General features: G+C 48.3%; 1 protein-coding gene across 1 annotated transcript in view; it reads left to right on the top strand.

Annotated features, from left to right (window-relative positions):
- TTLL5 (tubulin tyrosine ligase like 5) overlaps positions 1–24,695 on the top strand; it is a 201,614-nt gene that overhangs the window by 56,340 nt on the left and 120,579 nt on the right. The window contains exons 13-21 of the mRNA XM_065403286.1: positions 1,052–1,133; positions 2,358–2,419; positions 9,519–9,610; positions 15,814–15,927; positions 17,140–17,231; positions 17,703–17,765; positions 18,877–18,915; positions 21,005–21,162; positions 22,123–22,423. Of these exons, the coding sequence (XP_065259358.1) occupies positions 1,052–1,133; positions 2,358–2,419; positions 9,519–9,610; positions 15,814–15,927; positions 17,140–17,231; positions 17,703–17,765; positions 18,877–18,915; positions 21,005–21,162; positions 22,123–22,423 (1,003 nt within the window). The remainder of the gene's footprint in view (positions 1–1,051; positions 1,134–2,357; positions 2,420–9,518; positions 9,611–15,813; positions 15,928–17,139; positions 17,232–17,702; positions 17,766–18,876; positions 18,916–21,004; positions 21,163–22,122; positions 22,424–24,695) is intronic.

Raw genomic sequence — 24,695 nt, 5'->3', positions numbered from 1 at the left:
TGATCAATTCAATGGAAATCCTTCTCCTGTGGCAATCCCAGGTTCTGCAATATTTAAAAAGAATGTGCATAAGTTGCGCTGATGTTAACTGTCTCCAACACTTAGTACTGTGTCAGGAAATTGCTTTGGTGCCAACTTATTTACAGTCATATTTGTGTACCATCTTTCTTGTAAGTTGTGTCCCAAAATGAGAGGATGTGCTGTATAGAAGGAAATAAAATCAGTCCTGGAATGGGAAGCTGGCTTCAGTCTGACCAATTAAAGAGGAGTGCATCTAGCACATGTGATACATTCTGAGTGAGAGAGCATTTTAGAGGATAGGGCGAGAGGCTTTTTTTTTAACAGTGATTTGCAAAGTGGAGGAGCATCAGTAAAGTGAAGTTACTGGGAGGCTGTCAAAGTGGCAGGAGCTGCAGAGAAGAAGGATCTTGCACCCACCTGGGGATTATGTGGGAATACAGAGGGAAAGCTAGTGCTAGATGAGTAGATGGAAAGATTGTGATGGTAAAAAGAATGGAGGTCCATGTGGCAGACTAGGGAAGACATGAAGGGTTTTAAAAGCAAAGAGGGTGAATTTTGGTTTTAAACAGGATCCTGGAAACAAAGTAGAGTTAGTGGAAGTGTTGGAAGATGGGATGATTTGGTTGCATTGCTTTATGCCTCTGTGTGTGAAAATGTAGGTAGCATAATTCTGCACATGCTAGGGTCTGGACAGCTAGATCTTGGGGAAGCAAGTATTTCTAATTCTTCCTCTCTCTTCTTCTATCTTCTACCTTTGTTTGCTGTTCCTGCCTGTGCCCCTCCCTTTCTCATCCTTCTTTCTCCAGGTTTTCCTGGGGCTAGTTTTCTGGACTCCCCCAGAGCTGGTAGTGTCTTCAGCCCCCATTCTAGGGAAGCCAGACTCCCATCTGAGAGGGTATCTGAGCTAGAGGGATCAGTAAGCCTCAGATGAGTCAGCTAGTGGGAGTGCCCCAACAGAGGCTCAAATTGGGCATTTTCTGGGCTCTCTGGGGCATTATTATGTATGAAAGTGACACATTTGTGTTTTCAGAGCTGTATGGTTTTGATGTCCTTATTGATGCTACTCTCAAGCCCTGGCTACTGGAGGTGAACTTATCCCCATCCCTGGCCTGGTAAGTGATTCCCAGCTTCAAGAAATGGAAGGGCTGGGACCTCAATAAAGATGGTGGAATCTCTGGCCACACCAGGTGCAGCACCACCAAGTGCATGCCCTGGGCAGGCATGTCTGAATGAAATCCTTGGTATATTGTTCCAGTATTAATGGGCTTACAGAGTGGATCTTCTTTGCTGTTCCTTTTCATAGTGACCTGGGTGCATCAGGCATTCTGAAGGAGTCAATTGGGGTTCTATTTGCTTTCTGACTATTTCTTTGTTACTATTGCTAATATCTCATAACCTAGGGTCCTATTTGACTACTCATTTTTCTTCTCCTCTCACACAAGTCCACAATGCATCAGAGATCTGTCCCTTCCTCCCTGTCCACACAGCTATGAACTGTTGTCCATACAGTTTCTTGTCTGTTACTGGAACATCCTCCTTTCTAGCCTCCCCAATAGCCATTTAGCCCATGTCTTAAGTCCATTCAGATTGTGGCCACTGAAATTATTTTTCTGATCCAATGTTCCATACATACATGCCTGCATACCTGACCTACTATTATTGCATTCCCTCCTCTTTCCTTTTACTTTGCCACTGATGCCAGCCTCTGTACCCCATTCATCTTCCACAGAACTGCAGAGCATAGTGTCCTTATGGTCCTACAATAAAGAACTCCTGGCTGCCAGGGCCTCAGGGGCTTAGCCTGTCTTTCAGTCCAGATTAATTTCAGTTTAGCTCTGTGTACATACATGCTTTGTATTTCCCCTTCTATCTGACCCCTTCATCTGTCGGACCCCTTCAGGGTCCATCTACTTTCTGTGATCATTTGTTCCCTGCTTCCTAGCATCCATTGATCTGTCATTTTATATGGATGGGTGGTTACTGTTTAACATTTGTATTGCAATAACACCCATTCTGCTATGTGTTGTAGAGATACATGGAAACCCAGTCTCTTCCCAAGAAGAGCTAACAGCCCTCCCCAAATGATGCCCAAAGGGAATGTGGGAGCGGATTATAATTGAACAGATACAGTGTTTAGAGGCAGACATAATTCATCCACTATTTTTGTGATACAAAGATAATCAACTAGACTTTCCCCATATCTTCCATTCTGTTTGTGCTCTCTGAGAACTGATCCACCGGGAATATGATGAAAGGGAATCTGTGTTGGGCATTGATGCTTTCCATGAACTGCCGAATAACTGACTCCTCCTGTCTCTTGTTGCATATGGGGACAGTGATGCTCCTTTGGACCTGAAGATCAAAGCTAGCATGATTTCGGACATGTTTACCCTTGTAGGTGAGTGCAATAGAAACTTCAACATGACTCTTTACTGCATGTTAACGTGCAGTTTTGTGTGGTCTATTGTATTAGGCTTGGGTAGATGTGTCAGGTTTTGATGTTTGTGTATGTATTATAATGGATGGGGGTGTTTGAGTTAAGACGAGTGGGTGCATTGAGTTATGGGGACGGTGTGTGTCTTGAGTTGCATGGATGGAATTGTAGGTGGGTGGATATGGTGTATTGGATAGTTATACTATGTTGAGGGTGTGTGGGTAAGTGTTCTGACTTGTCAGATGTATTTGGATAGGGGGTGAGTTAGTGTGTTGGATTGTAGAACAAGATGGTGTGTGGAGGTGTGTTGTGATGAGTGTTCAGTAGTGGGTCAGGGTGTAATAAGTTGTGGGAATGGTGGTGAATGTATTAGATGTGAAGGGGACCAGAAGAGATGCTACCCAGTGGACTGCTATTGTGCAGGCTGAGCAATTCCTTCTCTTAAATGTGTTGAAATCTCTAGTTTGGTTTGTGAAGCTGTCTGTTTCCTTGACTCCCCAAAATGAGTGACTGCATTTTACAGCCTACTCAAGGGATTTAAAGAGAAATGAAAAAACGTTTGTAGGGTTGAGTGCTCCAAAGTGAAGGCAGTGTTAGTAAGTTGTGATTAGGCTGTACAAATGTGGAGTTGTGGGTGTGAAAATCTGCATAATTGTAATGTGTAGAAGTGTTTAGCTAGCAGAGTACCCTACGACTAATATTTTACATTACTTGTTGAGGGGTTGTTTCGGTTTTTGGTGTCTTACTTTTTGGGCCCGAAAAGAGGTAGAAAAATGCTACCAACACAGCATGCTTAGCCACTGAATGGAAGAGGACACTCCTCTGTGTTCTTTAGCAACCCTTCTTTTTAAATGCTGGTTTTTCAAGGGCATGCTTTCTGGTTCTAAGGCAGAAATATTATGCAATGGGGGGAGGGACGGGGGAGGACTCGAGAGTTAAATAAACCAAGGCATACTGAGGAAAAAAAACTTTTTGGGCCTTGTTCGGGGAAACACACACCTGGGTTTGTGGTTGATAAAACTGTTGGTAGGAATGCTAGGTTGTGTTTCAGGGGCCGCCCAACTCTCCCAGAAATTAAAGGTGGTTTATGGAATAGTGTCCCTGTAGGTGCTCCACTTCAGGTGTGCATGCATCCCACACACCTTCAACTGGAGATTTTAATTAGCAGTGTCTGTTCGACCCATGCATGTGCCCTACACACCCTCATGCCCCAAACCAATGCTATGTAGGGCTTCATGGATGAACTGCCCTCAGTTTCTTCTTAACTGTCGCAGCCTGAGATGGCGCTTTAGCATGTCTGCCCTGAATGGGCTTCAACTAAAAGTTTGTTTTTCCTCCTAGTAGTGAATTTAGTTTTTAGATAGTTTGATAGTTTAGTAGTTGAGAGAATTAGTTTTGTTCCTGTCCCCTCCCTCTGGGAAGGCTTGTCTTCCTTGGGAAAGGCATGGCCAACTCACCAGGGTTCAGATGTTGCCTCACTTGCTGGGAGGCCATTCTGATTAGCAGCAACCACTCCAAATGTGTTCGCTGCATTGGAGATTTGCACGTCCCTCAGAAGTGTAACTTCTGGCTGATCCTTAAATTCAGAGCAAGCAAGAACCAGGAGATAAAGTTGAAGCTACTAATGATAGAGTTTTCCCTTTGCCCTGCTTCAGAGCCAGATCAGGAAACACCCCCTTCCGCCGGTACACCAGTCTCTGGGCAGATCCAGCGCCCCTTTGATCTTGGTTCAGCTATCCCCAGAAAGGGGAAGACTCCAGAGACTTCCTTGAATGGTCCCAGGAAGAGGAGCTCCAATTTCCTTCTTAAGGAGCCTGCTCCTAAATGACTTCTGTCTCCCAGTTGTTCAACTGTTTCAGAAGCTTAAACTTTTTGGCTTAGTACTATAGAGGCAATGGACTCTTTTGGTAGCGGCGGGGCTGGATAGCCCTGAAGCTCTTCCAAGAGCAAACACTGCTCTGACCAACCGTCAGTACTGTTCAGACAAGAGGGCAAGGAGAACCATTCCTCTAGGCCAGTATTGTTGGACGCACAGCTTTACTGTCAGCACCTTCCCCAATGGGTTCCTCTGTACTGAGCAAGCCTAAGTGTCTAACTCCATTGGCACCCACCTCGGAGCACTCTAAATCTTCGGTACCATCTATTTCTACAGACACAAACACCAACATATCGGTACTGTCTCTCCATTTGGTACCACAAACATTTTGGTACTTGAAGGGTGATTTATCACTGTCAGATGAACAGGAGTCTCCAATGCTCATGGATACTGAGTGCCTCTTGTAACCAAGACCCATTCGGTCAGCAGACTCCTATCTATCTCCAACACTGCCTGATTCACCACCTTTTACTGTTGGGATCCTCCACTGGATGATGTCGAGGATGATGATGCAGACCTCCTTTTCAGTCTCTTTTCTCTGAGTGCAGGGCTCTCTTATCTGTCTGCATAGGAACCCACTCTTCGACACTCACAGAGAGAGAGGAATTTTGGGAAAGTCATCATGGGTGGTGGGAACAGCCTTGGATGCTACCCCCTCTCCTATATGGACCCCCTCAATGACCATAATGGGACCCCTGGGTGGCATACTGATGACAGTTTTCCAAGGTATTGAGTTTTGCTCACTGGGATAAGAGAGATATACAGTTACCTCCACCCCAGCCCATTCCTCAACAGGAGGAGACATTCAAAGAACAGGAAGCTAGGTCAGACGAGAAGGGTACCCCTCAAATCACCATTTCCTTGTCTCCGGATGAGGCGGTTATGCCTCCATCACCATCTGTGGCTGATGATAGCCAGCAATTTCAGGAACTCATAAAACGGGTGGCGGATGCTCTCCCAATACCACTTGAAGAGGTCAAAGAATCACAACACAAGTTGATGGACATTCTGCAGTCAGCAACACCAACCAGATTTGCACTACCTATCAGTGAGGCACTTTTGGATCCGGTGAAGATGGTTTGGCAGACTCCAGCAACAGTACCATCTTGCAAATGAGCAGATAAAAAATACTATATCCCCACCAAGGACTCCAAATTTTTACTCTCCCACCCTGCACCTAATTCTCTTGTGGTGGATGTGGTGAATGAGCAGGGAAAACACCACCATAGCAAATCGATCCTGTATGACAAACTAGAACCACCTGGAAGTCCTACTCATCTGCGACCCTGCAATTTCAGATTGAGAACTGGGCATTCATGGCAAAATATTATTACACAAACTACAGGAAATTTACTGCTTTTATCGAGCACCTTCCACCAGACCAAAGAGAACAATTTCAGACCATCACCGCTAAGGGACAATTACTGGTCAGGACATCTCTTCAAGTGTCCTGAGATGTGGTAGACACCATGGCACATTCCATTTCTGTGGTGGTAGTTATGCGCAGGGCATGCTGGCTCCAACTGTCCAGCTTTCCCTGAGAAGTCCAGAGCATTGTAGAGGACCTCGTCTCTGAAGTTGTTTTCAGAAAACACAGAGAAGTCCCTGAACACTTTGAAAGACTCCAGAGCCAAATTACGATCTCTGTGAATTTACACCCCTATGAACAAAAGAAAACTTAGTAGGTCACAAAGCACCCAGAGATAATGGCCAATCCAATTTTGTGGTTCCAGAGACACGCTGGATCCACAAGGAAGAAATATAGATTACAGAGGAAAAGAATTGTTCATCTATGTGGCCCAAGTACTCAACCAGAATCAAAACACCAATTTGATGGGTTGGTCAAGGGTTCGAATGATCACAAACTTTAGTTCACATCTGCAACAATTTGCCCACCTCCCCCATTTGGACCCTGATTTAGCCATTTTCAACATGCATGGGAACAGATTATCGTAGAAAAATGGGTCTTGAAGATTGTAACATTGGGCTACACCATTCACTTTTCCTCCCTCCCTCCTTTCCACCCCCCCATCCCTTTTCAGGGACCCCTCTCACAAGTTCTTGTTGAGACAGGAGATAAGCTCACTTCTTCATTTAGGAGTGATAGAGCCTGTTCATGCTCAACATAAGGGAAAGGGTTTCTCCTCAAGGTATTTTTCCTATACTAAAGAAAATTGGAGAGTTAAGACTGATTTGAGATTTAAGACTACTAAACAAATTTGTAAAGTCTCAGAAGTTCAGGATGGTAACTCTGACAGCTATAATTCCTTCACTAAATTCAGGGGGTTGGTTTTCAGCCATCGATCTACAGGACACTTATTTCCATAAAGTGATACATCCATCTCACAGAAGATACCTGTGTTTTTGATTTAGGCCAGGATAATTTTCAATACTAGATGCTCCCCCTCAGACTCTTCTCAGCTCCAAGAGTGTTTTTCAGAAGTATTTGCAGTGGCACTTAGCTTTGTTGAGAGGCAATTTTAGTATTCCTGTACCTCGATGATTGGTCGTTCAAGGATTGGTCTTACAAAGCAGTGCAGTCAGCCATGCAGAGTGCCCTTTTGCTGTTCCTGGAATTAGGTCTGCAACTCAATGTAAAAAAATCCACGTTGACCTCAGTACAGAAAATACAGTTCATAGGGGCATCCTTCGATTCATTGAAGACCAGGGCCTACCTTCATATGGATAGATTCATAATGTTGTTAGATCTAGCCAAGACTGTTTGAGCACCTTCAAACCGCAGTGAGAAACTGCCTCCAACTCCTAGGTCACATGGCAGTTTGTACTTTTGTAAAAGATTATTCAAGGTTGTGCCTTCATTCTTCAAGGGGTGGCTCAGAGCAGTCTAGTTATCAAAGAGATGCAGCTTAGACAAACAGGTTTCAGTTCCCTGGTAGGTAAAAGATTCCCGAGACTGGTAGAAAGATCATCAAAATATTGGTGCAGGCATTCCTTTTTCTGACGGTCACCATAATGATGGACGTATCCTTTTGGGATGGGGAGCTCATCTCGATGCTCATACAATCCAGGGCAGATGGTTGCCTCAAGAAACCAGTTTCCACATCACCTGTTGGAACTCAGGGCAGTCAGAAATGCCTGTCCTTATTTTCTGCCTCTCATCAGGGTCATGATGGACAATGTGGGCTGCATGTTTTATGTAATCCAGTAAGGAGGAAGGAGATCTACCCCCCACACTCCCTACGGGTGCTGAAGCAGTAATGTTGCGGAACTAGCACATGAGCCATTGCATACGCATTTCAGCAATCTACCTCCCTGGTATTCAAAACACTATGGTTGATGCTTTCAGCAGGTGCTTCTCCCAGGCCTTCAAATGGGAGTTGGACTCTCAGGCCCTCCAAGACATATTTCAGACTCGGAGTTTTCCAGAAGTGGACCTCTTTGCCACCTCTATAAACAGGAAGCATGGTCTTTTCTGTTCAAGAGGCGGTCTAGGTGGCCGTTCTCTGGGACACACCTTCCTCCTACCATGGACAATATTTCCCCCAACGCCTCTAATACTGAGCATGATGAACAGAATCAGACAGGACAAAGCCAGGTTATTCTAAGATTCCCAATGTGGTTGAGGCAAGCTTGGCATCCTTACCTGTTTTACCTGTCCCTCTGTCCAGTGATCAAGCTTCTGATCATCCCTTATTTCCTCTCCCAAGACATCGGTTAATTGCTTCATCCCAACCCAGGAGTTTTCCGCCTTGGGGCATGGCACCTCAATGGTTTATGGGGCTAGAGTCTGCCTGTTCTGTGGAGGTACAACAGGTGTTATTAAAAAGTAGTTAAGAGTCTACCCAAAATACTCACCTTCAAATATGGAAAAGATTAGCCATTGGAGTGAACTCCAATGACTTACACTCGTATCTTCCTCATTCTTGATTATTCTAGATTACCTGCTGGAACTGAAGAAAACAGGATTATCAACCAGATTGGTCCAGGTTCACTTGGCAGCCATAACAGCCTTTCATTCCCCAATGGAAGTGTTCTCAGTGTTCACTCACCCAATAACTCTGAGTTTCATCAAAAGTTTTGGAAACCTTTTCCCTCAAATGAAAGACCTCACTCTGACTTGGGATCACAATCTAGTTCTTAGATGTCTCAACTAGACCTTCATTTGAACCAATGGCGACCGGTTCCTTTCTTCACCTGCCTATGAAAATGGTGGTTTTTGGTAGCCATCACGTCAGCCTGAAGAGTTGGAGAAACTGGGGCCTTAATGACAGACCATCCTTTCACGGTATTCTTCAAAGACCAGGTTTCCTTACGTTCACACCCTAAATTCCTACCTAAGGTGTCATCTGAGTTGCATCTTAGTCAATGCATTCATTTTACCGAGTTTTCCCCCAAAACCACATAATTCTCAGCAGAAGGCTTCCTTTCATACTTTACATGTTAGAAGAACATTGGCCTTCTATCTGGATAGGGCCAAAAAATGTCAGATGTCTCCTAGAGTACTTACTTCCATTGAAGCCAGATCTAAAGGATCTACAATCTTCATCCAGTAGGCTATTGAGGTGGATCTCTGGGTGTATTTTTGCATGTTATGATGCGGCTAGCATTCAACCTAAAATTCAAGGGTGTTAGTGCACTCTACAAAGTTGCAATCAGCATCTATGGCATTACTTACAGATGTTCCAGTATCTGAGATTTGCAGAACCGCTATGTGGTCTTCAATACATAGCTTCTCCAAACATTAAGCCTTGGTCCATGCCTTTAGATCTGATGCAGCAGTTGGCAATGTGGTTTTGTCTTCAGTGATGCACCTGATGCTGGAGCTCCCTCCTCCCTGAGGGGATACTGCTCTGGAGTCACCTGAAGTGGAGCACCCATAGGGACACTTCTCGAAGAAGGAGTGCAGTATCTAGTTCTTCAAGGTGTATCCCCTTACAGTTGCTCCATTCCCTGCCCTCCTTCCTCTCTGTTTCAGAGTTTCCTTTGTGAGACTTTGCAGTAGAAAAGGAACTGAGCACAGTTCATCTGCACAGCTCAATATAGCCATGGTATTGTGAGCACAAGGGCATGTATGGTCCTTGCTTGGGTCTCCAGTCAAAGGTGCATGGGGTGCACATGCATGTGAAGTGGAATGCCCGGGGGGGGGGGGGAATGCATCTTAAAGAACCACAGTTGTTGCACCAGGTGAGTAACCTCTTCTTCTTACATGTCTCCCTACTCCCACAGGCTTTGTGTGCCAGGATCCGGGCCAGCGGTCAAGCCGGGTAGCCCATCACTCATCTGAGTCTGCCAGAAGAAATCCCTTTCAGAAGCCTCAGGTAAGCAAGTTCAGCAACCCAGGACATCGTGTTGCAGCTCTGAGGAGAATACCAGGATAGCAGCTTTAATCAGTTTTGCCCAAAGGTGAAAGAGCCTGCAAGTGAGTGTAGTGAGGCCCCTGGAATCCTAGCACAATTGTAGAAGAGGAGGCTCATGGGATGCGACTGCACTATGTGTGTCCCAATCAGCTTCATTGTGGTGACTAGCTTCAAGAATCCCACAGCTTTTTGAGTATTTGTGAGACCATATCTGAGGCAGAAAGAGCTTTCATATTTGAAATTAGAGCCTTATTTCCCCTTTGCCCCTGGTTTCTTTCATCTCCTTTCCCTTTGGACTGAGGCCTCATATGGCTCATGGTGAATGTCCAGTGTCCCTTCTGCTGTTAAAATGCTGGATCTCTGAAAGGCTGCTCTTCCCTCATTTCTCTCTGTCAGCCAGATGGATCCCACAAATGTTGGTGGGGTGGGGAGCTTCCAGCCCATTTGTTTTCTCAGAGGCATTTTTCACCTCACAGGCATTGTGCACTGAATTTTAAATCAAAGGGTTTTAATTTCAATGAGAGTTTGTGAGCCGCCTGCAGTTGGCCACTGTGCTGCAGCAATTGACCTTTCCTGTGGCATAGTGACTGGAGCCCAGGTGGATGGAAATCTTTCTCTGTTCAGATTTCCATCTACCTGGAAACAGATTCAGAACATGGAAGACTCTATATGAATTGAGGTAAAGTACATCTCACAAAACTCAGATCCGCCAAAATCTGGATCTGGATTTATCTTGTGGGGTGAGAATAACTGGTGAGGTGAGATTTCATTGGACATAAAGACACCTGGCTGAGGCTCCAGTTCCCATATCCAATTCAACAAGTGGGAATCAATACAGATCTCCATGACTTTCAAGACCACATTTTGAGGCATAGGGAAGGAGTGCAGTGCTGTGCCTTCTCCTCCTTGACCTAGCCTTTCTTGGACCCGTGGGAGCCACTTAATGGGGCACATGTCTCTACAAGCGGCGATTTATTCAGGAAACAAGTTAAATGGTAAGTAACCTTTTTTGCTAGGGCAGACCCCACTGGTCATTGAATTCCTGCTTGAATGCACACACAGAGCTCAGGGTGCAGAGATTAGGAAAACGGAGATGTATTTGAAGCATTTGATTTTTCGTGTTATGAATTTACAGAATGGATTTCTCATAAAAGCTGTAAATGGTGATTAAATTCTGGGCCAGCTGAAAAGTACAGAGATTCACAGTGCTGAGTGCTGGCCATGAAGTGGACTGTCCCCTCTTTGCAATGGTACCTCAGCCTGCACTTCTCTTACCAGGAAGACCCTTGTAGAATAATGAGTAAGGATATGCAACAGAGGTTCCTGGGCTCTACAGAGGATCCCATGAGTAGAGGTGGGCACAGGCCTGTCTCCAATACCCAAGAATTTTTTGGGGGGCTGCTCTTTTCTGGATGCCTTTTGATTTGGTTCCTGTTTCATCATCTGTTCCTCTTCCACTTCTGGTCTCAACTGCAAAGGGAATTTTGGGTCATTCTCAGCTCCTCCATGATCTTAGAAATTTTAATAGTTTGTGACCTTAATCAGGGGAAGTTTCATTTGTAGGAAACAAATGAGGTTAGGATTGGTGACTCTTAAGATGATAACATGGGTCTCGCCATAATGCACTGCCAGTCCCTTGTGTGATTTCTTTGGGTTGACTCCCTGAGCACTGGTACCCTCCAGAGAAATGGAGCAATTACTTGCTTTCTTTGTAATTGACCATTGGTTTGGGCTAGAGTTCTTTCAATGAATCCTAAGCAGTAAAGGGGGAGCTGTAGCTTCTTGTGCATAGACCAATCTAAGAGAGGTATTTGGCCATAGTACTGCTTGAAATGACAGATCCCTTGAAGATAATGTCTTAAGCCCTTTGCTGTTCTTGTGTGTCAGCAAGGAGGGAGGCAGCCTGGACACCACCACAGGCAAGAAGAATTCTGCTCCTATGTGAATGCTTATTCTCCATCACTTTCTTAGTGAGCTGGACTAGGGTATTATCCCAGTGCCAAGTGGAGGCTTATTTGTTCTCAGACTGCTTTGCAAAGTGCTGCTATTTTCTCATTTCTGCCCTTGTAATGGAATGTTGGACAGCATCCTGTTTCTCCCTCGGAACTGGAATATCTTGGATATTCAATGAAATGGCTCCTGGGACTCCCAGGGTTTTCCCTCTTGGGATTTTTCCTCTCTGCTCTGCACAGTTCAGCTGAACAGCATCACTTATCTCTTTCCTTTAATGGCTAGTAGGTGTTAATGCAAATGAAAAATATTTATCCAGTACAAAAAAGATAACTTTGGTCTTGACAGTTGAGATAGGTTGGTTACTTGCTTCTGTCATGTGGAGTTGTTTTTTCTGTTGTTGCGGATTGTGCATGTACTCAGAAGGTCTAAACATTTGAGCATTTGCCTGAAGGTTATTATTATGATTGCTGGGGGTGGAGGTGATGCAGAATGCATTTGTGCAGGACATAGGCAAAATCGGAAAAGGAGGTGCTGGGACCACCTAGCCATTCACCTGGACTTTTTAGCTATGGCCTCTCACTACAAGGCATGTCACACCTTGTCAGAGGTGAAGGTGTCTTGGCAGAACATGAGATTTTTATTCCAATTGTCTGTCTCTTGTAGTGCCCTGTCTCTGCGCAGTCTTGATTAACAAACACAAAGTTGGTCTTTGATACAAATTATCCCAGAATGTATTGCAGAACTAAATAGCCCAGGTAAAGAGATTCAGAGGTAAAGGAGAAAGGATGTTTCATCTGAGATTTGAATGGAGATGGAGTGATACAGGAAGATTATTCCAGATGGCAGGAGCTGCAGGGGGAAGGTTCTCAGCAGTGGCAAGATTGTTTTAAAAAGTCAAGCTGGTGTGATCATCTATCCACAAAGGTGCAAGATGGTGGCACCAACATTTGCATGCTGGAGCCTGGAGACTTGGGATTTGGGGAGGCCATAGAGAAGGAAACTGCAGTAGTCAGGGTGGAGTAGCAGTAGCAAATAGGAGCAATATCACAGTTGTGGGTGGAGAGGAGTGTAGGATTTTGCCTAGGTCATGGAGGCCAGAGACAAAAGAGGTCTGGGTAAAGGAGAAGGGCTTCTCTTGCCCAAGAGAAGAAATAATTATTGTCCTTGAGACAGCCATCTGAAACAAGTGTTGAAGAAGTCACAAATGCACTAGAGCAAGATGAGCTGAGAGGGTGACAAGAAAGGATTTGTTTAAAGGTGTTAGAAGATATTTTGAGTTGTATGTCCTCAGCATAAGTCAAAGCTAAGGTTAAGGGTAAAAGTAAGATTGAAAGAAAAGAGTGGTACTGAATCATAAAGTTCCATAGCGGGAGTGATCTTGTAGTAGCTGCCATGGGTGGTTAGGTCAGGGTAGGACCATGGTGTGGGACTCAGAGGCATGTGCCCATCTTTGGAAGCAGATCCAGGAGGTGATCTTGTCCACAGTTTTTCAAAAGATGCACTGTGGTCAAGGAGGGATCAAGAACCTTCTGAAGTCATTATCTACTCAGAGGAGAGAGGTTTCTCTGCTATGATCAGAATGAACCTTACACCGAAATATTAGAGGATATTGTTGGACAAGAGGTAAAGAAGATTAGAGAGAGCTTCTTTCTCCAGCACTTAGACAACAGTACAGTCTCTGTAGAATTGAGCATGTGGGTGAGAGCCAGAAACGGCTGAGTTCTACGTTCAGCTTTGACACTGAATAACTGATTTCCCTTCTCTGCCTATTTTCCCCATCTGCAGTGAAGAGACTGACTTACCTCCAGGGATAGGGCCATGGAAAGCCTTTAAGATGAAAAACTCTCTCCTAATGTTTTCTTTAAGAATCATTTCTGACGTGGTGTGTATAATGTTGGAGTCAAGGAAAGGTTTTTAGGAAGTGGATGGATGGTGGAAGATTTTAGAGAGTTAAGATATTGAGGCAAAGGAGTTGATAGTGGTGACATAGGGGAGCGAATGCAGGGAGAAAGGATATGGAATAACCAACATGCTCAGGGTCTGACTGATCACCATTTTTGGGCTCAGGAAGGAATTTTCCACCAGGTCAGATTGGCAGTGATCTTGGGGTTTTTTGCCTTCCTTTGTAACCTATGTGTGTGGGTCACTTGCCAGGATCATCTGGGTATATTTCATTTAATCATTTCTCTGCCATTGCAGGAGCCTGGGGCACTGATGCACCTTGGTCTCTCCTATTCTATGCCTGTGGCACATAGTAGTCTAGTTTCCTGTGGGTTGAATACTTTGGTCTAATTGTGGTTGTTGGGTTTAGTGGTGGTGTTGGTGGCCTGTGATATACAGGAGGTCAGACTAGATGATCGAGTGGTCCATTCTGGCTTTAAATTCAATGACTCTAGTGCCTCCTGTTTACTCATTCATTTATTTTTTTCCCCAGCCAGACCTCTTTGGGGTCCTTCCTATCTAATCACTTTTCAATAGGCTGTAATGAAACATTTTCAGTTGGCACCTGCTATGTCAGCTTTCCCTCTGGTTCTCACCACATGAATTGCCTCTGAGTAGCTTGACCCAGCCTGCTCCAGCGCAACATCCATTCCTGTTGCAACTGCTTCATCATCAGCTTCTGTCGTGCTTGTGGTTTTGTGGAGGTTGCCACAATGAAATTCTATTGTTTTAGTTACTAGCTCAGATGATCCTTACAAATAAGCATACAACTGGATCCTGCATTCATCTTAATTTCAGTATGTGTTCTGTGGGATTACTCCCAAGGTTTAATCAATTTGAGATTACTTCCTCATTCTTCTTTCACTTCTGTGCTAAGAGGGGGTTTGAATGCCATCTGGAGGAATGACTGGGCTCAGTCTTTTTTGTGTCTTTCTACAGAGGAAGCCTACCTGAGCTGTGCCTAGAGCCCAGTTAAACTGTTCCACTATCCCAGGGCTGGTGCAAGGATGTTTCGCACCCTAGGTGAAACTTCTACCTTGCGCCCTCCCCCCTCCCCGAGCCCTGCAGCAGCTTCCCACCCCCCCTCCGCCCTGAGGCTGTTTGGCGCCGCAAGCCTGGGAGGGAGAGAAGCAGAGCGGGGCGGCGTGCTCAGGGGAGGAGGCGGAGCAGAGGTGAGCTGGGGCGGGGAGTTCACCTGCGTGCCGCCCCCCCCCAGTTACTTGCTGCAGGCGGCCCTCCCTGCGCCCCCCTGCACCAGCTCCCTCCGCCTAAATGACGACGACGACCGGGGCGGCTGAAGATCCGGCTGCTGCGGTTGCCGCCGAAGAAAATGCCGCCCTCCAAATGCTAGTGCCCTAGGCGACCGCCTAGGTTGCCTAATAGGTTGCACCGGCCCTGCACTATCCTGTCAGATTGTGTTCGGTCACACTGATCTAAGTTTTTGTCAGTTTCTTAGGACCTGACAGTTCTGCTGCTTTTCAAATACTTCTGATTCCAGGCTCATCATTTGATCTATTGTGACTTACCAGGCACTGACTTCAGGTTAAGATTTTGTTTGCTAGAACTTCTGCAAACCCTTCCTTTTTTAGGTTCTTGCTTTTCTAGTCTTCCTTTGCCTTCTGTGCTTATCTGTGATAATACTGATAGCCACTTGGCTGTGGAGTATGGCTGTATGAAGAGAAAAGGTCTTTCTATTGAGTCCCAGGAGCATCAGGTTGTGGTCTTTCAGATTTGTGAGCTGAGAAGAGAGCATTATGGATATTGAACTGAATGTCTCACCTTTTTCTCCCACAACTTCATCTCACTAATTAATTACTAGAGTCCTTGCAGCCTGACTGGGAGGGTGAATCCTGACTCTGGTGCCCCTGGGATGTGGATCCCACTTTTCCTGGGACTGTTAATCCTGGTTCTGATGCCCATTGACCATGAATCTTTCTGTGCTTGGGGGCTGGGAGTGAAAATCTTGGCTGCAGGGCCTCTGGGGTATGTGTCATGGTTTTCTCAAAGGGGTTAGGTGTGTGAATGTTGGCACTAATGCCTGGGGTCCTACTGTTCTCAAAAACTGGGAGTGTGAATCCTGACATTAGTGCCCAATGGGGTGTGCATCCTGCTGTAGTTGGAGGCTGGGAGTGTGAATCCTGGCTCTGGTACCCTGGAATGAGGATTCTGCTGAGCATGGGGGCTTGGAATTTGAATTTAGCTATTAATTTTTAAAATAAGTTTAGAGAGGGGAAAGGAGTAGCATCTGGATTCAGACTATGTCTCTACAGCGTGCCCGCCCTCTGTCTGCCAGTGATGCTGAGGTGAAAAACGTGATGACCTCAGGCAGGGAAAAGGTAGCCGGAAAGCAAAGTGCCTCCATGCTGGGCCTGTCCATGGAGGAGGTAAGGGCTGTTAAATATCTGATATTGTATGTACCTGGGCTTTGGGACAACATGTGGGGATGAGGGGAACACAAGTAAATTAATAATCCAATGTAATTTTGGATTAACAGTTGCTGCTGCCAAGTATCCACTGCCTCATGAGAGGGCTGTCTGGCCCCAGAGTGGGACAAACAAAAGTGATAAGGGAGACCTTTTAGAAAATGGTTTATTCTCAGAGTGAAACTGCTGAATTTTACTGATAATAGTGGCTCCATCCCAGAAGGGCCCCTCCCCCTGCTATGACAAGAGTGCATATATGCTCTAAAACAGTGGTGGACAAACTTTTTGGCCCGAGAGCCACATCTGGGTATGGAAATTGTATGGCGGGCCATGAATGCTCACAAAATTGGGGGTTAGGTTGCGGGAGGGGGTGAGGACTCTGGCTGGGGGTGCGGGCTCTGGGCTGGGACTAGAAATGAGGAGTTCAGGTGTGGGAGTTGGGATGCGGGTGGGGGGGTGAGGGCTCTGGCTGGGGGTGTGGGCTCTGGGGTGCAGGAGGGTGATCCGGGCTGGGACTGAGGGGTTCGGAGGGCGGGACGGGGATCAGGGCTGGGGCAGGGGGTTGGGGCACGGGAGAGGGTCAGGAGTGCAGGCTCCTGGCGGCGCTTACCTCAAGCAGCTCCTGGAAGCAGCAGCATGTCCCCCCCTCCAGCTCCTACGTGGAGGCGCCGCCTCTGCAGCTCCCATTGCTGGCCAATGGGAGCTGTGGAGGCAGCGCTTGGGGCGGGGGCAGCGTACGGAGCCCCCTGGCTGCCCCTCCACGTAGGAGCTGGAGTGGGGACATGCTGCTGCTTCCAGGAGCCACGCAGAGCCACAGCATGCATGGAGCGGGGCAAGCCCCCGACCCCACTCCTCAGCTGGAGCGCCGGAGCGGGGCAAGCCCTGGACCCCACTCCCCAGCGGGAGCTCAAGGGCCGGATTCAAACATCTGAAGGGCCGGATGCAGCCCCCGGGCTGTAATTTGCCCACCCCTGCTGTAAAAAGCTTTAGGATCCTTCAGTGCCTACATGTAGGATGACATTATTGTATAATTATGTCAAATTTACACTAGTCACTCCCACAACTGCAGGGCTAATGGCAGCCTCATCCTCTGGAACCGAGGCCCTGCACTGAGGATAATTTTCAGTCCTACTATCTGTTTTACTAGGCTCTTGTTTCTTTCTCCGATCCCAGATAAAAGTTCTGCGTCGAGTGAAGGAGGAGAATGAGCGGAGAGGGGGTTTCATCCGGATATTCCCAACGCCACTAACATGGGATCTTTATGGGTGAGGAGAAATCCCCAGTGTGTTGGTTCAGTGCTCTGCCCTGGTGCTCTGGTTTTGGTTATAGGACGTGTATGTGAATTAAAACCAAGTTAGTGGTTGGGGATGGGGGACAGAACTGTCAACTCCCTCTCTCTCCTCTGGTTACCCTGCCGCATGCTGTTTATCCCACCCTCAGAGCCACAGGTACGGAATGGGCCTCACCCCTGGGTGACACTAGGTTCTGTTTTCCTTTTCCCTTATGTCCTGGCTTCCTTTTTTCACCACACACTGTGCCTACCTCCCGTAATGTTTAGGTGCCAGGCAGTGACTGCCTTTCTCCTCTCCCCTTGCCTGTCCAATTGCACCATATTGTTTCAGTGCCTTTCTGTTAGGGATGTATTTTATGAATGTCTTCATTCTGTGTAAGGCCTCCTTCACCTTTTCATTGTGTTGGCTTGAGCTTTAATCAGTCCCCTCCACCTGCCTTTCCAGATCCTACCTAGAGCACAAGACAACAATGAATTATATGCTGGCCATACGTCTCTTCCAGGACAGGTAGGAAACAGGAGAGCTGGCTCTGGCAGCCTGTACTGTAGGGGGAACACCTTCTGGGAGAGGGACAGAGGGGACTGAAATAGAGCAAAGAGGAGTAGCTCTAAATAGCTACAATATTGTTGGCCACTGTGCTGTGACCTATAAGGGTGGGAATAGCCACACATTATTTCCTCAGTACACCAGTGAATACAAAGCTACCTGTCCCTCCAGACAAAGTCTTCAGAGGGTCCCTAAAGCTTGGAGAGGCCCATCTTTGGACACTTTCAGGAGGAGAAGGAGATGCACAGCATGGTGTGCAAAGGGCATGGGAAAGCAACCACGGGGCAGGGGAGGAAAGAGGAGGAGGGTGCACTGAATGAGTAATGCTCAGTGGCATTGTATAACGAGGAATAACAGGCTTAGAAGCCACTGAGGGTTGTGCAGAGGTTGCAGCAGTTCCTTATCCCCCTTGCTTTGAATTCAGCTTCACACCACAGAATACTCCCTCTTGTAGGGTAGGCATTGAAGCCTTTTCCAAAGCTCCAGTGCTGCCACCTGTACCGCCAGCTGTGCAAGCACTGTTGGAAGCCCTGCCTCTCCACTCAGCACTCTGAAAGACACAGCAATGCATGCTGCTGTGTGGACCTCCACTAAAAGCTGCACCCAACATCAGTGGTCCTGTGTCTGGGCCTGCCACAGTTTTCTCTCCCTGGTCTTGGCTCCACAGGAAGCCCATTTGGGAGTGAGAAGTAATGTTGCTGATGAAGATGGGGCATCATAATTGGAGGCCCTTATAGCTGGCATCCTGGCAACAGGAATATAATTTTAGCCATACGTCCAAGTCTCACTTGCATTCGTGCTTTGGGGGATGTTTGTTGGCCCTTTGGCTCCAGCTGGCAGATCCTTCAATATGAGCTAAAGGAAAACAAATTCCTATTGAAAGAGAGCTGCTTGGACTTCCTGTGTCAGGGCCTTTTTATCCTTCTTTGGGGTGGGGTTTTCAAGGAACTCTGCAAACTTGGGTGGCCTCCCTTTGTATGCCAAGGACTTGGAGAGCTTGGCAAATCTTCCAGTGATATAGAATGAGTTTGTGGTGCTACCCTGTAACCTGCTGCCCTATCTTCCTCTGTAGGGCCAGGATGAGAAGAGGCCCAGTTTCTGGAAGAGCCCGGTAAGTGGCTATTTAAAAAAAGAATGTCTGCATTTGTAGGGCTTTACTATTAGTTCATACTGCTCTGGCATCAGCTCACAGAACCCAGGTCAGTAGCTAGGAGCCCCAGCACTCATCCTGCCATCAGTAGGTGGATTTCTGTGGGAAGACCTGACAGACTGAAGTTTCCCCCCTTCTCATAACCAGCTCTGTAAAGTGAGCCCTGTGAACAACCCATTGTCCTGCTCTTAGAGAGGTAAGTTTTTAGGGGACAGGTTATTGAGGCTTTTCATCTCATGCTTGCTGGTGTGAGACTCATAGAACGTTGGAGGGTCTCTATTGTTCATGATCGGACCCTCCCAGGTGATACAGAATGGTACAGACTGTTTCTTCTATAAGGGATGAGATTCACAGACCTCAGGTGTCCATGTCTCTTTTTTGGTAGATCCCAAGGGCGGGGGAAGCAGAGGGGAAGGCAGTAGGAAGCTCTGTGGATGCTCTAGTTACACTCAGAGGTGCTTTCTGCTGGAGCTCTTTGCTCTGGCTCAGTTGTCATGTTCCTGTCTCCCCACAGAGCAGTGCAATGCCTCAGGGTTTTTGCTTAGATTGGGACAGGATTGCACAAGAGCTGGCACTTTGTCCACCTGAATCATGTTAAAATTCTGGGTTCTGACTTAAGCACACTTATGAACAAGCTATCTGAATAAGAGATTGTGTCAGGTGGAATTTGGGTTAAGGATCCTCCACCTCAGTCTCTTGCATGACTTTATATTCCTAGTGCCCCTCTCAAGGCTCCCTACCGTTCTGTTTGGAGCTGCTGCCATCTGAGAAGGAGTTTCCTAAAGTGTGACTAGCTCACATGGGCTACAGAGTCAATAGGGGCATGGTGACGGAGACATGAGCTTTGTTGGGTCATGCCTTGAGTCTACATCCCCACCATGGTGGTTTGGGGAGATGCTATCCCAAAGTCTGTGCAAGTCTCTGAAAGAGCCCTTCCCTCCAGGGCCGGCTCCAGGCACCAGCCCTCCAAGCATGTGCTTGGGGCGGCACCTGGAGGGGGGCGGCGCTCACCCGGGGAGAGTGGGGCCGCGGCCAGGCTCGCCGCCCTCCCCCCGGCGCTCCGGACGGCCGAGAAGAGCGGGACCGCCCTCCCCCAGCGCTCCGGCTGGCCGGGGAGAGCGGGGCCCCGGCCGGGCTCGCCACCCTCCTCCCGGCGCTCCGGCCAGTCGGGGAGAGCGGGGCCCCGGCCGGGCTCGCCGCCCTCTCCGCGGCGCTCCGGCCGGTCGGGAAGAGCGGGGCCGCCCTCCCCCGGCGCTCCGGCCACCGGGGAGAGCGGAGCCGCGGCGGGCTCGCCGCCCTCCCCTGGCGCTCTGGCCGGCCGGGGAGAGCGGGGCCACGGCGGGCTCTCCGCCCTCCTCCCGGCGCTCCGGACGGCCGAGAAGAGCGGGACCGCCCTCCCCCAGCGCTCCGGCCGGCTGGGGAGAGCGGGGCCCCGGCCGGGCTCGCCACCCTCCTCCCGGCGCTCCGGCCGGTCGGGAAGAGCGGGGCCGCCCTCCCCTGACGCTCCGGCCACCGGGGAGAGCGGAGCCGCGGCGGGCTCGCCGCCCTCCCCTGGCGCTCCAGCCGGCTGGGGAGAGCGGGGCCGCCCTCCCCCGGCGCTCTGGCTGGCCGGGGAGAGCGGGGCCGCGGCGGGCTCGCCGCCCTCCCCCGGCGCTCCAGCCGGCCGGGGAGAGCGGGGCCACGGCGGGCTCTCCGCCCTCCTCCCGGCGCTCCGGCCGGTCGGGGAGAGCGGGGCCCTGGCCGGGCTCTCCGCCCTCCTCCCGGCGCTCCGGCCGGCCGGGGAGAGCGGGGCCACAGCCGGGCTCGGCGCCCTCCGCCCCTCCCCCTGCGCTCCCCACTGGGGGGGGGGGGGGGGCGGGAGGCTCTTTTGCCTGGGGCGGCAAAAAAGCCAGAGCCGGCCCTGCTTCCCTCTAACATGATGTGGGCTTAACCGAGAGCAAGATTAGGTTGGGCTTCATTGTTTTTCTAATGTAACAGGAAGACACTAAAATGTAGGCCATAATGGGGGAGACAAGGTGATTGAGGCTGCTGTCTGTATTGTGCTTCCCAGAGCTGCTCTTAATGGGGGAGTGGATCTGGGGCTGGAAGCCATGGATTCTAATGCTAAACTTCGTGCTGCGCTGTATGAGAGGAAGCTCCTGTCGCTGGAGGTACGGAAGCGCAGACAATGTCATAGCAAGATGAGAGCAGCACGGGCAAGACCACCAGGTATTTATGGCTAGGATTCTAGATGGCAAGAGGGTAAAGCCAGGCTAATGAGGGGTGTATGTGATTGAGTCCCCAGGGGGCAGGGCTGCAAGAGATATAATGCAGGTCTTAGTGGGCTCTTTTGGCCTGGGGATCATGCTCAGAAGGTAGAGACTCAGTGGTCAGCATTGATTTTTCACTCCATTCTAGTTCTGAATGGCCTTCTTCTGATATGCCATTCCCTCCTCTGAAGGTGTAGTCACAGCCTTTTTCTGGGGACAAGAAATGTCTGTGAAAGCAGGTATGTGCTTATGCTTTCCTGTCACCCTCCGCAAGAGGCTGAAAGTCAGAGGTGTTCCAGGCTGGATCTCCAACGTGGCACCAGCTAAGCCCAGAGAGCAAGGGGCAAACTTGCTCATTGGAGCTTACGTTGGAAAGACTGAGGGCATGTCTACACTGGCACTTATACTGGCAAAACTTTTGTCGCTTAGGGGTGTGAATCCCCCCCCCCCCCCCGAGTGACATAAGTTTTTCTGGCATAAGCGCTTGTGCACACCTCTATGTCAGTGGGAGACACTCTAGCAACAGTATATTGGTGTACATGAGAGTAAACAAAGGCAAGGAAATCCAGACTAACATAAGAACCAGAGATCAGGTAATGTATTAACCCTGACTTTGCCATGGAGTCAGGATATGATCCTGGACAAGTCATTTTATCTGTTCTTACTTTACAGAGGAGGAAATGGAGGATAGTAGCCTTCAGTTATCTTCTGGTGTTGGGAGGAGGGATTTATAAGCTGCTTTGAGATCCTAGGTGGAAAGCTCTAGTGAAGAATGAAGTACAGTGGTGAAGACTTGGCTGTTAGAGCGGGTTCTTGGACTTCCAGCAGCAAAGAGTGTGGGCATAAACAAAGGGGTGATGGGTAACAGGAAAGATTTTTTTGTTGCTCATCACCATTGTTGGTTTCCTTCTCATTTTAGGGACTTCCAAGCTAAAGGAAATGCCTCTCAAGTCGGACGCAGAGAGTGAGGAAGAAGAGGAGGCACATGAGGATGAAGAAATAGAGGTAACTCAGGATGAAACTGCTGCCTCTCTTACGGATATGCAGGTGAAATGCAAGCCAAACCTGGCGGAGATGATGGAAGCTGTCTGCCGAGAGAACGTGCTGAAGGAGCCTGAACAGAAAGCTGGAGGTGGAGGGGCAGAGCTGCTTCTCCAGGAAGTGGATCCAGAGCCTCGATTTAACTTGCTGCAGATTCTACAGGAGAATGGGAATCTAAGGTAAGCGTCATTAGGCAGATTATTTTGGTAAGCATAGCAACTAGTATCAATGAATACATGGAGCCTGGGGACATTCAATAAGTTGTGAACCTCCCCGCTCCCCAGGGACAGGAAGGTGGGAGAGCCTATAACAAACATGCCTAGATTTTGCTCAGCTGCAGGCTGCATTGGCATCTAGTTTACACAAAATGGAGACAAATGCAGGAGCCTTCACCTTATCAGTCCTAGAATGTGAGACCCCAGCATTGCACACTGGGACCTAAAGTCTCCATGGGCTGTACTTTTCTTAAAACAGGTGGCTGTGAGCTGCACTTTGGCTACCCCAGCCTTCAAAATTCCTCTGATTTCATGCAAGGGGTCTCCTGTTGAACTGTAAACCTTTGTGTTCATTATCTCTTCTGTTTTTCATCCTACTGTATTTTTATTGTACATTAAGCCAACAAATGAAGGCTGAGAATGGAATTCCCCTGTCTTTCCCACCTCCCATAAAAGCAAACTTCCCATTCTTGTGCTTTTGTTCTTGAAGTGAATTTTTCTAAGAGCTTGTCCACATGGTGAGCTACCGCACAGCAAGCCAGTGTGTGAATATACAGCACACCAGCTTGCTGTGCAGTAACATCCCATTGGACACTATTATAGCACAGTGACATACTAGTGAGCTGCACTCCGGGACTTTCAGTGCACTTTAACAGTGTCCACATGTGATGTAATTGTGCGGCAAGCTGGTGTGCTGTAGGTTCACTCTGTAGCTTGCTGTGCAAACAAGCCCTAACTCTGGCAATAGCCTCTGAAATGCCAGATTGCAGTGTCCTGAAAGCAAGACAGAAGTGTTTTGAGGGTGATGAGGCATTGAGAGATCTGATTGTCCAGTGTTGGGAAGGGTGGGGTGGAGTGTGCTCTGGTGCTTGGCTGGACTGTTTGCAAAAAGGGTGGGGTGGAAGAAAAGTTTGGGAACTCTCCAGCTTGTGGCCTGCTAGATAGGAAGGTAATTACTCTTCTTGATAAGTTGGGGAGACAGAGTACCTATCTGGTGGGGGGCACATTATAAGGGATGGGGGGGGAGAGTATCCCCTTGCTGAATAGGGGAGGGGGATGGGAGCATTATGGGGATAGGGATGACTATCCCTCTTCTGGATAAAAGGTGTTTTCATTGTTTGTCATATCTTATACAAAATTGTCCAAGCTTATAGAAAACAAGATTTCATTGACCCCTATGTGACCTGCCTCTTCTTTCCCAAATTAGTTTCCGTGAGGCTGGGAGGCCTCAGGAAACATCAGGAGGAATTTGGGTTGCTCTATTATCTTGTTATGGCTGAGACATGTGCTGCTGTGGTGTCTGTAGAGGGGAAAATTTGGAAACAGGTTTTCAAAGCAGACACAGCAGTACTGACCTCACCCACTCACACACAGGGCAGCCAAGTCCTGCTAAGAATGCAGGCTTCTGTCAAAAGTTGCTGGCAGATTCCTACTCAGCACCCAGCCCCATTGGGATTCCCCTGGAGCAGCTAAAGAGCTCCACACAGCGTAAGGCGTGCAGTGACTTCATGTGCAAGGATTGTGCTGGACTTGGCCCCGTCTGATTTGTCACGGATGGAAAGCTTGGCTGCAGGGTCAGCGGGCTAAGGAGCTGAAGTTATGAAAATCTCATCTGAAAGAAACCAGGCCTGTCCCATGCAGCCCTTCTGAGAGGATGTTCCTCAGTCCTCCAGCTGGGCCTGGCCAGCCAGCTTCTCTGCCTCTCATCCTTCTAGCAGTATTGATGGGTGGTGACAATTATTGGGGATGAGTTATATTCCCCACTATGCGATCCCCAGGGGAATCACCAATAGAGGAAGCTGTGTCTGCCCCTCCTTTTGAGGCCTCTGTTGAATGCTTTTTTCTTCTTCTGGGTCTCAAGAGCAAGACAAAGATTGCAGGAGCCAAGGTAACATTCTATCTCCAGGGCCCATTCTGAAGGGCCTCCTCTGATTCCATGTTGGGATTAAGAGCAGGTCCAAGTTCTGTGTTTTGAAACCAAGATACAGGCAAGGAGCTGTCAATGAGTTGTTCTCTCATCCTAGCAGCAAGGAATCTTAGAGACTTTATCACAAGATATTTTGATGCTCCTGGAAGGGATCTGCAACCCTAGGGAGGGAGGGAGCCCCTAGGAGAGAGTTGCCATGGAGTTACAGTGGCCTGGTATTCTGGGAGTTAATTCCTAGTCAGAGTTCAGAGTCTGCTCATGGCTGGGTTTGTCCCATGTGGGAGGAAAAGGGTTTGTTGTCTAGAAGCT

This window comes from Emys orbicularis, chromosome 4 (assembly GCF_028017835.1).
Source record: "Emys orbicularis isolate rEmyOrb1 chromosome 4, rEmyOrb1.hap1, whole genome shotgun sequence".
Classification (NCBI taxonomy): domain Eukaryota; kingdom Metazoa; phylum Chordata; order Testudines; family Emydidae; genus Emys; species Emys orbicularis.
The sequence above is the reverse complement of the archived record's forward strand: the minus strand, read 5'-3'. Positions and strand labels throughout refer to the sequence as shown.